Here is a 13,866-nt window from a genome sequence, read left to right as displayed (position 1 = left end):
TTAAAAGTTCCGCCTTTCTTCGTGAGTCACGAGGCATTCCTCCTGTTGCAAACAGAGTAGCTTCTCTCTCTCTCTCTCTCTCTCTCTCTCTCTCTCTCTCTCTCTCTCTCTCTCTCTCTCTCACCGAATCAGGTACTTGCAGTTGCCTATGGGAGCTCCCAGAATTGGGGGAGGTGGCTCCCCCGTCCCTTTTCTGTCGCGCCCTACATAAAAGTGGCTGCAACCTTGCACGCGGCGTCATTACTGCCACGACCGCCGTGGAGATAGAGAGACCACCTGCCCGCAGGAGACTTTAAGAGTGAAGATCTCTTCGGTTATTCTCGAGTGTTTGGCCGTTTGTCTTTATATCTTAAATTTTTTTGCGACATGGTGGCTTCTCTAGTCCAGCCCAGTAAGTATAGTCGCTATTTTACGTTTTAAGTTTTGGGTGTTCGATTTTTTTTTTTTTCATGAGATTCTGATGTTTTTTCTCACTGTGGTGATTTGGATGACAAGTGAATCTGGTGTGGATTTTTTCTTCACTGTTTAAGGTGTGGTGGGTATTGCATGAACAGGCCTACGATTTCGTAAATTTATTGCTTGCGTGTCATTGCAAATAAGTGATTAGCTTTTATTTTTTTTCACTCTTGTCTTGCTTGAGTGATAACTATCATATTCTTTGTTTTTTTGCTCAGTTTTCCTGTAGTACACGTAGAGAAGAACAACGATGGAGTGTAGCTTTTAGGACATTATATATTAATATTATTGCCTTCGCCAAGGTTATGTTTTTGGTTACGTTTGTCTTGCTGTCTCTTGTTCGTCCGTCTGTCAGCAAGATCACGTGACTTCAATTGGGTGACCTTTTCAGGTGATCAACTTTTTGCGGATGTAAACGAAACGCCTGCCGGAATTACTCTGCGATATAAGACCTGATCTCTATCAGTAGCCACCAAAAGTTTGTCGCGTAGAGAGGGTCACCCAACGAATGTTGTCTCCAATTTTCGTCAAAATCCGTTCGTCTTTTCTGGATGTTTGAAACAAGCAGAGTGATATGGCTGAAAGCAAGTTTTGTGCCCGTAGAGACTGGCAGTGGCAGAAGTACGCTGTTGACTGAATGTGCTTGCTGTTACTGTAGCTGGTTGTGTTTCTATTGCCTCTGTTACTGTAGTTGGTTGTATCCTTATTGTCGCTGTTATTGTTGTTTTTTGTATTTTTGTTATCGCTGTTATTGCAGTAGGTTGTGTTTTATTGTTGCAGTTACTGCAGTTGGTTGTGTTTTCATTGTTGCTTTAGTTTTTGTGCCTCTGTTGTCTCCGTCAAAAGAGCTGGGAAGAGGTTATGTTTCTGTTTCCCTAGTGTCTGTCTGTGTGGTCATGTGTCTATTAGCAGTGTATTCCAGTAGTAGATAAACAGAACTTGATAGAGCTTGACATAGATTAGTCAGTCGACTTTTTCAAAATTACTAACTTTTGGGAGAAGTCAGCGCAGAGCTTCTAGTTTTGTTGGCACGGAAAGCGTCTCGCCAATTATGAAAGATTCGAATTTCCATCTGTTTAAATAGCTTTATCAAATTTGCGGTACTGTGGTGTCCTTTCCATGTTGTGTTTATCGCCCATGTGTAATCGATTCATGCATTCATCGGTACCTGTTAATTAACTGGAGTGACCTGAGTGGTAGTTTTAGTCCTTACTGCCTTTTTGTATGTGGTTCTTAATTAAGTGAATATCTTTAATGATTATCATTCTGTTTTTCTCATTTTTGTGAGTAAGGCGTTAATAAGCCTGTTATTGGTTAGTGATTTATGTAGAATATGTTGCAAGTGTTACACAAGTTTGGGTAAGAAATGTAATGAATTTTCAGTCGTGTCATCAGAAATAATAATGTCACGAATTTTGTTATCGCGTCTATCTTTTGGTCTCTTATTGCAAATTTAGGTGACTCCAAAATAAAAAGTTTATGATAATAAGGCCGTTCTCTTTATCTTGTCAGACATGACCCATTTTCTCTGACTCAGAGGAGAACCTAAATTCTCGAATGGCCTCGAATTAGAAAGGAGATCTGCCCCCATTTCTTTTGCATCTGTTGACAGTAATTCACTTTTTCCCTTATGTGGTTTGAAGTTAACAACCCCCTCCCTCCCCCCAACCCCCCACCCCTCCCGCGTGGCAATTGGTTCTGTTCTGTCTCTTGCGAGCGGAGAGAGATCAGATTTCGATATTTATTTTTTCTTTTCGCCTTACCTCCAACCGGCGTGGGTTGGAAGAAAGGCAATTGACCGGAGGGGTGAGCAGGACAAGTAAAGTCTCAATAAACTTCTCCAGTAAGAGAAGGAAAGGAAGGAAATGAACGATTAGATAAAACGCTTCAAGTGGCCCAGTTGGGGAGACCATTTAAATGCATGTTCACTTCAAGACACTAGTATTTATGTCATTTCGTAAAATGGCTTCATCTTATGCTGCAAAATACCACTCTAAATACTTTGAGCCAGTCATGCACCTGCTTATTCGTTTTATGCTTAGACCCTGGAGAGCGAATGTGTCCGCAATCCGACGCAAGTGTGCATATTCGTCATTGAGATTAAATTCGCCTTCGAGTAATGGGCTCTGAAAATATATTACGTAATTGTATTAAACTCCCGTCAAAGCAATGAAGAGGCAGGCACCTATTATTATTATTATTATTATTATTATTATTATTATTATTATTACACTATATATCCCTCATATTTCCGAACAAACACAAGTGAAGGCCACATGTCCTCGCGACTTGCCATTAGAGTTTGCTTACGTTTATGGAAATAAGAGTGAAGTGACACTTTGACATCCCGTATTTTATAAATTCAAAAGTCCAGGTGTGTTGCCATAGGTTCCTGGGGTCATAATAAGAGATAGAATATCGAGATCGCTGATCTTTCATTTTTTCTCTCGAAGCATGTGGATTATTGTCACAAAAGATGTGTAATTATATATATAGATAGATAATAGACACACACAAGATTTGCACGTGTAAGGCATGCATAATTTCGTCGTCTTCTATTTCATTAAATTCCGCATACGGGTTGACTGTTTACGCTCATTAATGCGCCAAGGTTGGACGGCAGTTTCTGCACTCACGTCCCCGGTGGTGGGTTTAGTGGGCTGCCAGCGTGTGGCTGTAATGCCGAGGCAGGGGATTATCTTCTGCGCGAGTTATATGCTATGACGGGAGAGCTGTCACCTGCCTTCTTAACAGGGGCTGAATAGCAGACTTCCTCAGACGCCTTGTAGACAACTATAATACTGTTAATACTCTACTGGCCTCGACACGCGTTCGAATCTTGTACCGGACGAGGAAGGACAGTTGTGGGGGAGGGAGGGAGACTCGTTTCCTAAAATCCACTATGCTTGACCTAAGGAGTGATTTAAACGCTAAGTTTTCAGACGACTGTTGTTGGTCGCAGCTAGGGTGAAGGTAGAGAAAAAGAGAAGAGGAGAGAGAAGACCAGACGTGCGTGTCCATTGCCCTGTCAAAATGGATCGCGTCAAAACGTGAGGGCCTCGACGAGCTTATCCTCATCAGCCCATTGCAGTGAAACTATTCATTAAATATACATTAGATATTCATTACATGTTTGTGTTTGTTTTGTCGTTACCTGTTTTGAGAGCCATTATGTCGAGTTTGATCCAGAATGAACTTATTCGTGTAGCAATCTGGGGGCAGGGCATCAGGGTGTCCTGGGGATACACACACACACACACACACACACACACACACACACACACACACACACACACATATATATATATATATATATATATATATATATATATATATATATATATATACTGTATATATTCTGTAGATATATATTTAACTGACTCACGAAAATATGGAACGTGATGAATATATAAATGCGCGTATATATTTATATTATATATATGTGTGTGTATGTATGTATGTATGTATGTAAACTTTCGTGTCCTGTCAGTTCATATTTTCTAGTTGCGTATGAATTACAGTATGAGGTAGGACACCTTTTCGAACAATTTTTTTTTTTTTTTTTTTGGTTTGGTAAACCAGGTGAGGTTTTGACAGGTGTCTTCGTGAACAGTTATCGTTGGTTAATCATTCCTGTGTAAACGCTCACTCCCAACAGTTAAACTGAAATTGACATGAACAAATTGCTATCTTCAGTTTAATTTGTTTGTTGGCAATTTATAGTTCTCGTGCTGTATACTTGAACGCAATGGTAAAGATCATTACTGTTTATGTAAGCTTTAACGATGGATAAAATTGCGTATGTATGCGTATATATATGTGTGTGTGTATGTATCATATATATAGTTATATATATATATATAAAACACCGTTAATTCTTAATTGAGTGTTAGTGTTATTGCCTGATTTTAACATATCTGTTTTTTAACACGTTTGTCGTTACCCCTGTTTGCCCATTCGTCATCATATTCAAAATTATATGAAAGAGATAAAACCTACCCAGCAACATGTATGTTAGGTCACGTCATTAATTGGACGGGTGATCACCAATAATTACCAGATGCCGGTAGGAAGTAAATGGCTTTAATCACTTGTTATTAACGATACGTAGCCACTCATTATTAAGCAGCAGCTGTTATCTCCAAGAAGCAAGGATAGATAACCATTCTTCAGCTTTATGTAACAGCTGTGATCTGTAATTTTGACACCTGCATCGCAGGTGAACGCGCTGAAAGAGACCGGGTAGGGTTTGGAGGTGACTCATTTTGTTCTGCGACGAATGTGAGGGAGGGCCTCATTGTTTGCCTTCGTTATACATCTACTGTATAAACTGCATTGTAATTGTGTGTGCTTTGCCTCTCGGCGGAACGCTGAGAGTTGATGGTAGACTGAAGTATTTGCTTACTATTTTTTTTTTTTGTTACCCAGAGGACGTTCAATAACAATTACACGCCATATCTTTGCTGCGGTTCGGGACAGCTGATTGAACGTCCAGTCAGAATGCATGTAAGTTCCTCTTTGAGCTGATAATAGAGACATCTTGTAATTTTTGCCAGTTTTGGCAAGAACCGCCGTTGACTTTTTATCCTTATGTGACAAGTGGCGTCATTTTTGAAAATATGAGCTAAATAGTAAGGAAATTCATGTCAAAATGGAAGTGCTGTGAGCTAACGTTTCGTGTAAGAAAATGCATTGGGTTGTTGTGAACTAACAGTACGTGTCGCGTCACTAACTCTGTTAGCTGCAGACGTTCTCTGTCTGTAATGATGAGCTTGAAGAGTGCCTGAGTTGGATCTGGTGACTGAAAGAATGAATTTATTAAAAAAAAAAAACATTGTTTCTTGAAAGCCATTTGAAACATTCTCTTCAACAAGAACTGGAGATATGGATGTCAATAAAATCTGTATGACCCTTGAATGATGAAAACATTTTTCTTTTATAAGATACTGGAGGAATATATTTCGCCAGAGGCAGTAAGAAATAGATAGAAATTACGCGCATGCGCAGACTCTCCTTATTACCCCAGTGTCCAAAGTAATTCTGCGAGTGTGGGCAAGTGGAAAGATCCATCTCGGCTGAGCTGATATATCGGTTTCGGTCAGTCGTGTCCACGACACACACCTGTGCAGGGTGTTGACACCTGTCCCCGGAACTCGGAAAAAGATACGAGGAAGTTTTGCCTTAGTTCAGCTCTCTGTGTCAAGATGGAAGGTAAGAGGCTCCTTGTGTTGACAGACGTTTGTGTAGTCAGTGCCAAGTCCTGTCCCTCGCAGAGGGTGGCTCCAGAATAAAAAAAAATGGGAGTCTCTACCACATTCATCCTTTATCTAGTCAGTCAAGGATGAATCCCTTGATCAGACAACTTCCGTAACATACAGAAAGGCCCATCAACAGCGTGTCGAACCCACCTTTCCCATCCCCAAACACCGTAGCATTCACTCCTTTCTTGTAAGCACTTTCTGGAATAATGTCATTCCTTTCTAATGCCTCTTTGCACTCCACCAGTCCACCTTTTTCCAGGTCTTTCTCTCATCCTCTTTCTCAGACCTCCCGATTTATTCATTCTCTCGTATGCATGCGCACCGCATAAATTATTGGTATGAATTATTGAAGGAATTATACAATCGTGTATGTATATGGAACGGCAGTTAAAAGATGAATGTGGTAATAGTGGCGTTCATATGTTTGTCTTTCGTCCGCCTTTTATTGTAATAATAAAATTAACATGTAAGATAAAACTGTTTGAACCGCGAAATTACATTCTAACATGATGCCTTGTCTTCGTTTATTTTGTGTTCAATTTCAGTCTCATAAATTATTTCATGGTCGACTCAGGGTAACACAGTATTCCACTTAGTTACTGTCATTTAGCTTATAACTCAACATTAACGGCAACAGCTTAAGCATAAAGCTAAAAGGAACAATGTGTCACGCTTTGCAGTAAATTGAACATTGCGTGTGTATAATATCAAAAATGAGAAAAAGATCATTCCTTCCTTTTCTTGTAGAATGGGGACACTGGGCTTGAATGCAACATTAGGCTGCCTTCTCGTTGTTGGCCTTTGGAATTAAACGCAATAATCGCACATTTATTCATCACAAGCAGTTTGAAAGGAAATATCAAGATGAAATTTCTCTTCCCAACATTCAGATACATTCTTCATTGAATCCAGCAGTTGCTGATATCGAGCATATATATAACAATAATTACCAATTTGATGTTAAGAACTTGTGATGATCAAGAACTCGCTGGCAGTATAGTGTCCGATTTACTCACTGTTTTCGTCAAATTTCTTTTCGGAACGTAAGGCAAGATGAAACTCGCCTCCAGGAATCGCCAGATATTAGTAGGTGTGACTTTTATTGACTGCTCCCAAAAGTACAGGACTGCACATTGCGGTGTGTCCTTGACTTTGACTAATTATTGTTGATGTCCGGCTTCCTGTACGGACTTTCAAGAGAGTCGAACAGACCTCCTCTTTTCCCCCGTCTGCTGTGACGTAGGCCAATTGATGCTGAATTATCAGATAATTGGGCCTGTGCTGCCTTGTAGCTGGTACTCTGTTATGCAGTAACTGGTTTGAGCTGTGACGTCACTGGTATCGCACTGTGACACAACCGATGACGTCACTTCAGGAAAAGAACGGCAAGCGTGGGTAAGGCTTAAGATTTATTGATAAGAATAGAGAGAGGAATAATTTTTTTTGTTTTTAGTGACGTAGTTGTTTGTAGTGACTGGGAGATAAATTTCCGTAGAGCAAATCTGTTTGTGGCTTTATTTTCTTAGCATTTTCATTCATAACAGTAGCTTTGATTTCCAAGGTCACTAGGCACAGGGAGGAATGCAGTTTGTATGTAGTTTACTTCTAGTATTACTTTTCTTTAATTTATGGGCGTTTTCCTTCGGACCTTTGCTCCGCAGACAATTCATCTTGCTGGCTGTCCGTATTAGAATGGATATTGGCAGTAATTAATAATTTTGTATGGAATTTAGTAGAAAAGACACTAAAATCTCAGTCAACTAGTTTTGTGAATATTGATGAAAAGAGACATGATATTAAATTTTGTGGTTCCTCTGGTATGTCTAGGAGGTTTCCTTATTGAACAAATATGAAAAACTAATTATTTTAATAGGTATTTCCTAGTTTCTAGTTCAATAGAAAGAAAGTTCTAGACATTATTGTGTAATTGCTACGCGTCTCGGTAAATTTCAACTATACAAAAATCATTTTACGTAACTACAGCGAAACTTAAGAAAGATTAGGCATTTAGAAATACAAGGCGGTCTTCCAATAGTCCCATTAATAAAGTCTTACTTTTGGTGGCCCTGTTTTGGTTTATCTTTCTGCTGGAGGAGGGGGTTCCAACTCCAGAATGGGACTAGGAAAGAGGAAGGGACAGGCCAGGTAATGGGAATGGGAATGAAGGTTATTGGGCACTAAAACAAAGAGCTTAGCATGCTTGAGAATTTGATGGCTCGGAAACCTCATCCAAAATTTTGCTTGGGGACCCTATCTGCGGTCCCCGACCCCCGGATTGGGAGAGGGAGGGAACAGGATAACAACCAAACTGCGTAGATCTTATGTAGGTGTAGTGTACCAAAGACCTCGTTGTGTGCAAAACTTAGGTTGGGGGTGGGAGGGGGTGGCATTACCTATCATATGATCTTGTTGAGGCAAATAAATTGCTTGCACAGCATGAGCTGGATGGAGCAACGCGTGTAATAACCATTTATGTAATACCGTCCTTTTTTAATAGTGCTTATTGCCATGTGTAGGAACGTGCCCTTCCTTCGTTTGGAAGGGATTGACAGTCCTCTTTTAGACGCTTGGAACGGAGAGGAAATATTGAAAAGGTTGCGTTGTGTTGTATTCAGGAAGGAAAAAAAAAACCGTTAAATGATATAATATTCGGTGCGGTTAACGGCTGACTTCTTCAGATGCTTGGTTTAATCGCTGGCTTCCTTGACCCCTTTTAGCAGAAGCGTTAGAATGAATCATTTTCATGCGTAATATTCACACGTCCTTGGGTGTTCATAGTTATCAAAAATCTAGTTACAAGTGGTTGGAAGTGTCATGTTACCGCAGCCTATAGCGTAAGATTCCTCGCTAATGAAAACCACCCTGGGTGGATAATAGTTGAAGTTCAAAGAATTGGAATTAGTAATTAAAGTAAGAGGTATTAAGAAATGAGTATATATATATATATATATATATATATATATATATATATATATATATATATATATATATATATATATATATATATATGTCATTGTCGTCGTTACCATTTTTGCTGTCGACTCTATTAATTACTATATTATTTTTGTTACTATGGATACTGATAACTATTATTAATGTTTCAATTATCATTGGTTACTAAAAATCCAGTTCTATGTATGCGTATATTTGTAACTGGGACACTCAGAAGTGAACAAAGAGGAATCGGGTAATAAGCGATAAAAGAAAAGCAACAGCCAAGAAAAACTAAAAATTAAGATAAAAGATTAGAACGACCGGCAGTTGCTAAGTAATCAACAGCGTTTTAAGGTTACGAATTAGTCGGTCATTAAGGCTTCGTTTATCGGTAACTGGTCGCATCCGGTACTCCTAAAAAAACTAAATGAATGAAGTAGCTTTCGGATAGATATTCTTTTTGACAACCCACGATCTCATTAGTCCTGTAGAGTCTAGATAAAGGGGTTCCCCTCCTTTTTATACCACACAACTCTTTGACATCAGATCCAGGTACCACTTGGCTCTGCTTGTGAGAGGAGTCGCTGCTGCTAGCCTGTATACGAGCGTTAGAAACATAAACATTGGACGCGGGATTTAGTTGACTCTCGGATTACGTTTGGCATTAAGTTCTGGTCGGAGGTAAGACTGTTTTGTGCATTCATTTTTTTTTTATTTTATACTTCCTTTCTTCCTTTTTCATTTGCCCTCCAGTTGCTCATAGGTATTCGATATATTATTGTGTTGACCTAGACTGAAAAGTTCGTTGCTCGCTTTATTGTGTGCATGCATACACATGCACATGCACACATATACATACATATATATATGTATATATGATTATAATCACTTTTGTACGTGATTCATTTATCACACATTACCACAGGTCCTGACCGGTTTCGACTTTATTTCCAAACCATTGACGAAGGACTGATACAGAGTATTAGAAGTCACAAATATATATACTACAAGAACAGTACTGTGATATATACACATAATAATACATAATATATACATACATACATGCATACATACATACATACTGACATACATACACGCACCTACAAACATACAAATATACATATATATACATATATACATATATATACATACATACATACATACATACATACATACATACATACATACATACATACATACAAATAATGCAAAAATGGAATTCAAAACACGACAGATTCCTGTCTTCATTGCTTGAACGCCGAAGCCTTCTTAAAAATAAAGGGGGAAAGTAAAGTCGAAATGTGAAGCCCTTGTCTGTACCCCGTACACTGAGATTATCAGTACCCATTAAAGAAGTCGGCCATTTTTGCAAACCACGTTTGAATGATTGATTGTGCTAGTACTTAGAACAAAATAATCTTGTATTGTGAGATTAAATTTAGAAACACTTCAAATTGAGCGCATATTCCTCTCACTTGGTCCAACGGACCGTCTCATCTTGAGCAAAATTCTGCCTTCGGCTTTTCTTTGAGGTTTTGGATTAAAGTCCCCAGAACGAGAGAGAGAGAGAGAGAGAGAGAGAGAGAGAGAGAGAGAGATCTTGAACAGAAACCTCCATAAACAATTGGGAATTTCCTTCGGCCGATCGTCTTTTCCTCTAAATGGGGAAACGTTGTCAAAAATTGTCTCTGGAAATGACATCGTTTAGAAAATGATGTCACTGAGAAACGTAGTAATGATGTCAGGGTATCTGGTGCCCCCTTGAAGTTAGATAAGGTTCAAAATGTTGTCTTTTTGAAATTATCTTATCAGAGTTTTTTTTTTTTTTTTTTTTTTTTTTTACAAAAAGAAGATGGCTTTCAGGTGTAGGCGTTTCTTTAAATAATTGACAGGTTAGGACCGCTGAAGTGGCTTCTTCCATAAATAAACGTGAGTTCCGAATTAGTCTCATGTACGCAAATAAATTATGAAAGATATACAGAATGTACTTTGGTGAAAATTTAACGCTTTGATTTACGAAAATGTTAGTTGTTTCAAAGCTGTGAATTGATTTTATATAATGCTTCGCTTGTCATTATTTCAAGTTATGAATTGATATCTTATAAAGTCTCTGATATTCTGTTTACGCTTATTATTTTATGCTGTGAACTGATTTTTTATAAAGTCTCTGATATTCTGTTTACGCTTGTCATTATTTTATGCTGTGAAATGATATCTTATAAAGTCTCTGAAGTTCTATTACGCATGTCATTATTTTAAGTTATGAATTGATATCTTATAATCTCTGATGAAATTCTATTAGGCATGTCATTATTTTAAGCTGTGAATTGATAGCTTATAAAGTCTCTGAAATTCTATTACGAATGTCATTATTTTAAGCTGTGAATTGATAGCTTATAAAGTCTCTGAAATTCTATTACGAATGTCATTATTTTAAGCTGTGAATTGATAGCTTATAAAGTCTCTGAAATTCTATTACGAATGTCATTATTTTAAGCTGTGAATTGATAGCTTATAAAGTCTCTGAAATTCTATTACGAATGTCATTATTTTAAGCTGTGAATTGATAGCTTATAAAGTCTCTGAAATTCTATTACGAATGTCATTATTTTAAGCTGTGAATTGATAGCTTATAAAGTCTCTGAAATTCTATTACAAATGTCATTATTTTAAGCTGTGAATTGATATCTTATATTCTTTGAAATTCTGTTACGCAGGTCATTATTTTAAGCTCATTCACATTGTTCTTGTGGCTCGTTCGTAGAAGCCATATAAACTGTAGACAGATAAATAAGAAAGCTAAATTTTCACGGAGAAAGAAAACCGCTTCAAAGAATCTAAGATATGCAAGATGAAAGCGTAATGTCAATAAGAAATGCAAGATGGAAGCGTAATGTCAACAGACCTAATCCTTTATATGGCCGTTTGATTTCACCCGTGGAAATTGTATTACAGTAATGGCCCCATAATCAGATTTAATCTCTGTTTATGTAAAGTGCAAAAAATTGATACGATACTTAAGATGGTGATAATCCAGAAGTTGATTCTGATGATAAAACTGATTGTCCTTCGGTTTTGTGAAGAATGTGTTACGTAACGCTGACTGGCTGTTTAATTGTCCGATTCAGTGGTGGCTTCTGAGAATCAAAGGACTTGCTTGCGGCTGCGCCTTCTCTTCTTATTTTTCATGATTAGTTTTGCGACTGCGCCTTCTTGTTTTATTTTGAATGATTAGTTTTGCGACTGCGCCTTCTTGTTTTATTTTTAATGATTAGTTTTGCGACTGCGCATTCTGTTTTCTTTTTCATGATTAATTTTGAGACTAAACCTTCCTTTTTTTTCTTTTTTACTATTGATTTTGCGACTGCGCCTTCTGTTTTTTTTCTATTTTTCATCATTAATTTTGCGACTGCGCCGCCTTGTTTTCTTTCTCGTCATTAATTTTACGACTGCGCTTTTTTTTATTTTATATTTCAGTATTATATATGCGTCTGCGCCTTCCTTTTTTCTTTTTTTTAATAATTTTGCGACTGCGCCTTCTTTTTGTTTTTTTTCTTTATTAACAGTTTTGCGACTGCGCCCTGGTTTTATCAGTGTACCCAACACCTCATTGTGGAATTGATGATAGAGCTTTGGTTATATTTGACAGTCACAAGTTTTGGATGTATATAACGATGCAGGCAAATATTAATGCTGACGCAGCATAAAAAAAAGGTGTGAACTTATTTTTCTCTTAGTAAAGTCAGATTACATTATTATTATTATTATTATTATTATTATTATTATTATTATTATTTTATTATTATTTTATTATTATATTATTATATATATATTATTATGATTTTTATTATTATTTTTATTATTATTATTTTTATTATTATTATTATTATTATTATTATTATTATTATTATTATTATTATTATTATTATCTGTTGTGTGGAGGGAGGGGGGGGGGTGGAAATGAAAGGAAATAAAAGGATAATTAAGATTTCTTTGGCTGTCAGGTTAACAATTTATTATGGGTCCTTTCTCAGGTTTTTCTAATAACTTGACATTTTCTTTGCCGGCTTTTCAATATAATTAAATAATGCACCGTTTAGATTTATTGTTATTTTCCAATTTTGAGGATTTTGTGTAATAATTTTAAATTGATGAGAGTATGTAAAAATTAGTTGGATAAATGATAAACAGTACTAATTAATGGTGGATGATTACACATGTTACTTATCTCGGGCATTTATATATACATTTTTTTTTTTACAGACACTTACGCTTGTATAAATATCAGATTAAATTCCGTCATATCAGTCTCTAAGAAGTCCCTGTTATCTTAGTTTTAGTTTTCTGTAAAAGAAAACTATTATGCCGGTTTTATCTGTCCGTCCGCTCTTTATTCTGTCCGCGTTTTTTTTTTCTGTCCGCCCTCAGGTCTTAAAAACTACTGAGGCTAGAGGGCTGCAAATTGGTATGTTGATCATCCACCCTCCAATCATCAAACATACAAAATTACAGCCGTCTAGCCTCAGTAGTTTTTATGTTGTTAAAGGCGCCAATATTTTTTCATTCATTGGCACAGCGGTTCCGTTGTCTCTCACTTCAGTGTTTCCCACGTCGAAGTAGATCTTCAGAAGAAGAAGATGGAGATGTTTGGGAAAAATCTAAATATTTCGATAATTAGGCACAGATGCGTCTGTAGTTGTTACATCGCTGTAATCATTTTTGGAAATGGAAATGTTCTTATAAAATTACTTATAATTTATAAAATATTTTGTTTCACGCAACAAAGCTGTTGTTTTTATATCCGAGAATTTCAGGGTCGCCACCCGAAATGTTTGTAAGTCAGAGAACGCCAGCTGTTATGAGTCAAAGTTTTAGATGGGGTGAATAGGTTCGGTTGAAGGGCCTTTTGCCGAAAGACAGACTGTAGTGGAGCTTCTAATATTTGTGTGACAACATCAGGCTGCGAGCGTTAGCAATACGCGAAAAATGAACTGTTGTAAAGTGTAGTCCAGTAGTTATACATTGCCAAGTAATATTTTAGACGATTTTTGTTTTCGTACCACTTATGTTCCCTAGGAATGAGGTCCCACTCTCTTTTTCCTTCCTCCTTGTCCCGCACCAATAGGTCTTTCCACTTCTTCATTTCGGAAAATGGAATGCGTCTTGATTTTAATCCGAACAAGCACTGAATATACAAAAACGAAAAGAAGGAAAA

General features: G+C 37.2%; 1 protein-coding gene across 25 annotated transcripts in view; it reads left to right on the top strand.

Annotated features, from left to right (window-relative positions):
- LOC136832565 (sodium-independent sulfate anion transporter-like) overlaps positions 1-13,866 on the top strand; it is a 132,154-nt gene that overhangs the window by 87,569 nt on the left and 30,719 nt on the right. For 2 of the 25 annotated variants that reach the window (XM_067093602.1, XM_067093592.1), the window contains exon 1: positions 234-391. The exons of 15 other annotated variants lie outside the window; for them this stretch is intronic. In XM_067093602.1, coding sequence (XP_066949703.1) covers positions 367-391 — 25 coding nt within the window. In that variant the 5' untranslated portion in view covers positions 234-366. Of the gene's footprint in view, positions 1-233; positions 392-4,717; positions 5,668-9,202; positions 9,333-13,866 lie in introns of those variants that run through there. 8 more of the 25 variants (XM_067093608.1, XM_067093605.1, XM_067093594.1 and 5 more) reach the window with 6 other exon arrangements.

This window comes from Macrobrachium rosenbergii, chromosome 50 (assembly GCF_040412425.1).
Source record: "Macrobrachium rosenbergii isolate ZJJX-2024 chromosome 50, ASM4041242v1, whole genome shotgun sequence".
In the NCBI taxonomy this organism is placed as follows: domain Eukaryota; kingdom Metazoa; phylum Arthropoda; class Malacostraca; order Decapoda; family Palaemonidae; genus Macrobrachium; species Macrobrachium rosenbergii.
This window is presented reverse-complemented; position numbering and strand designations above follow the sequence as displayed.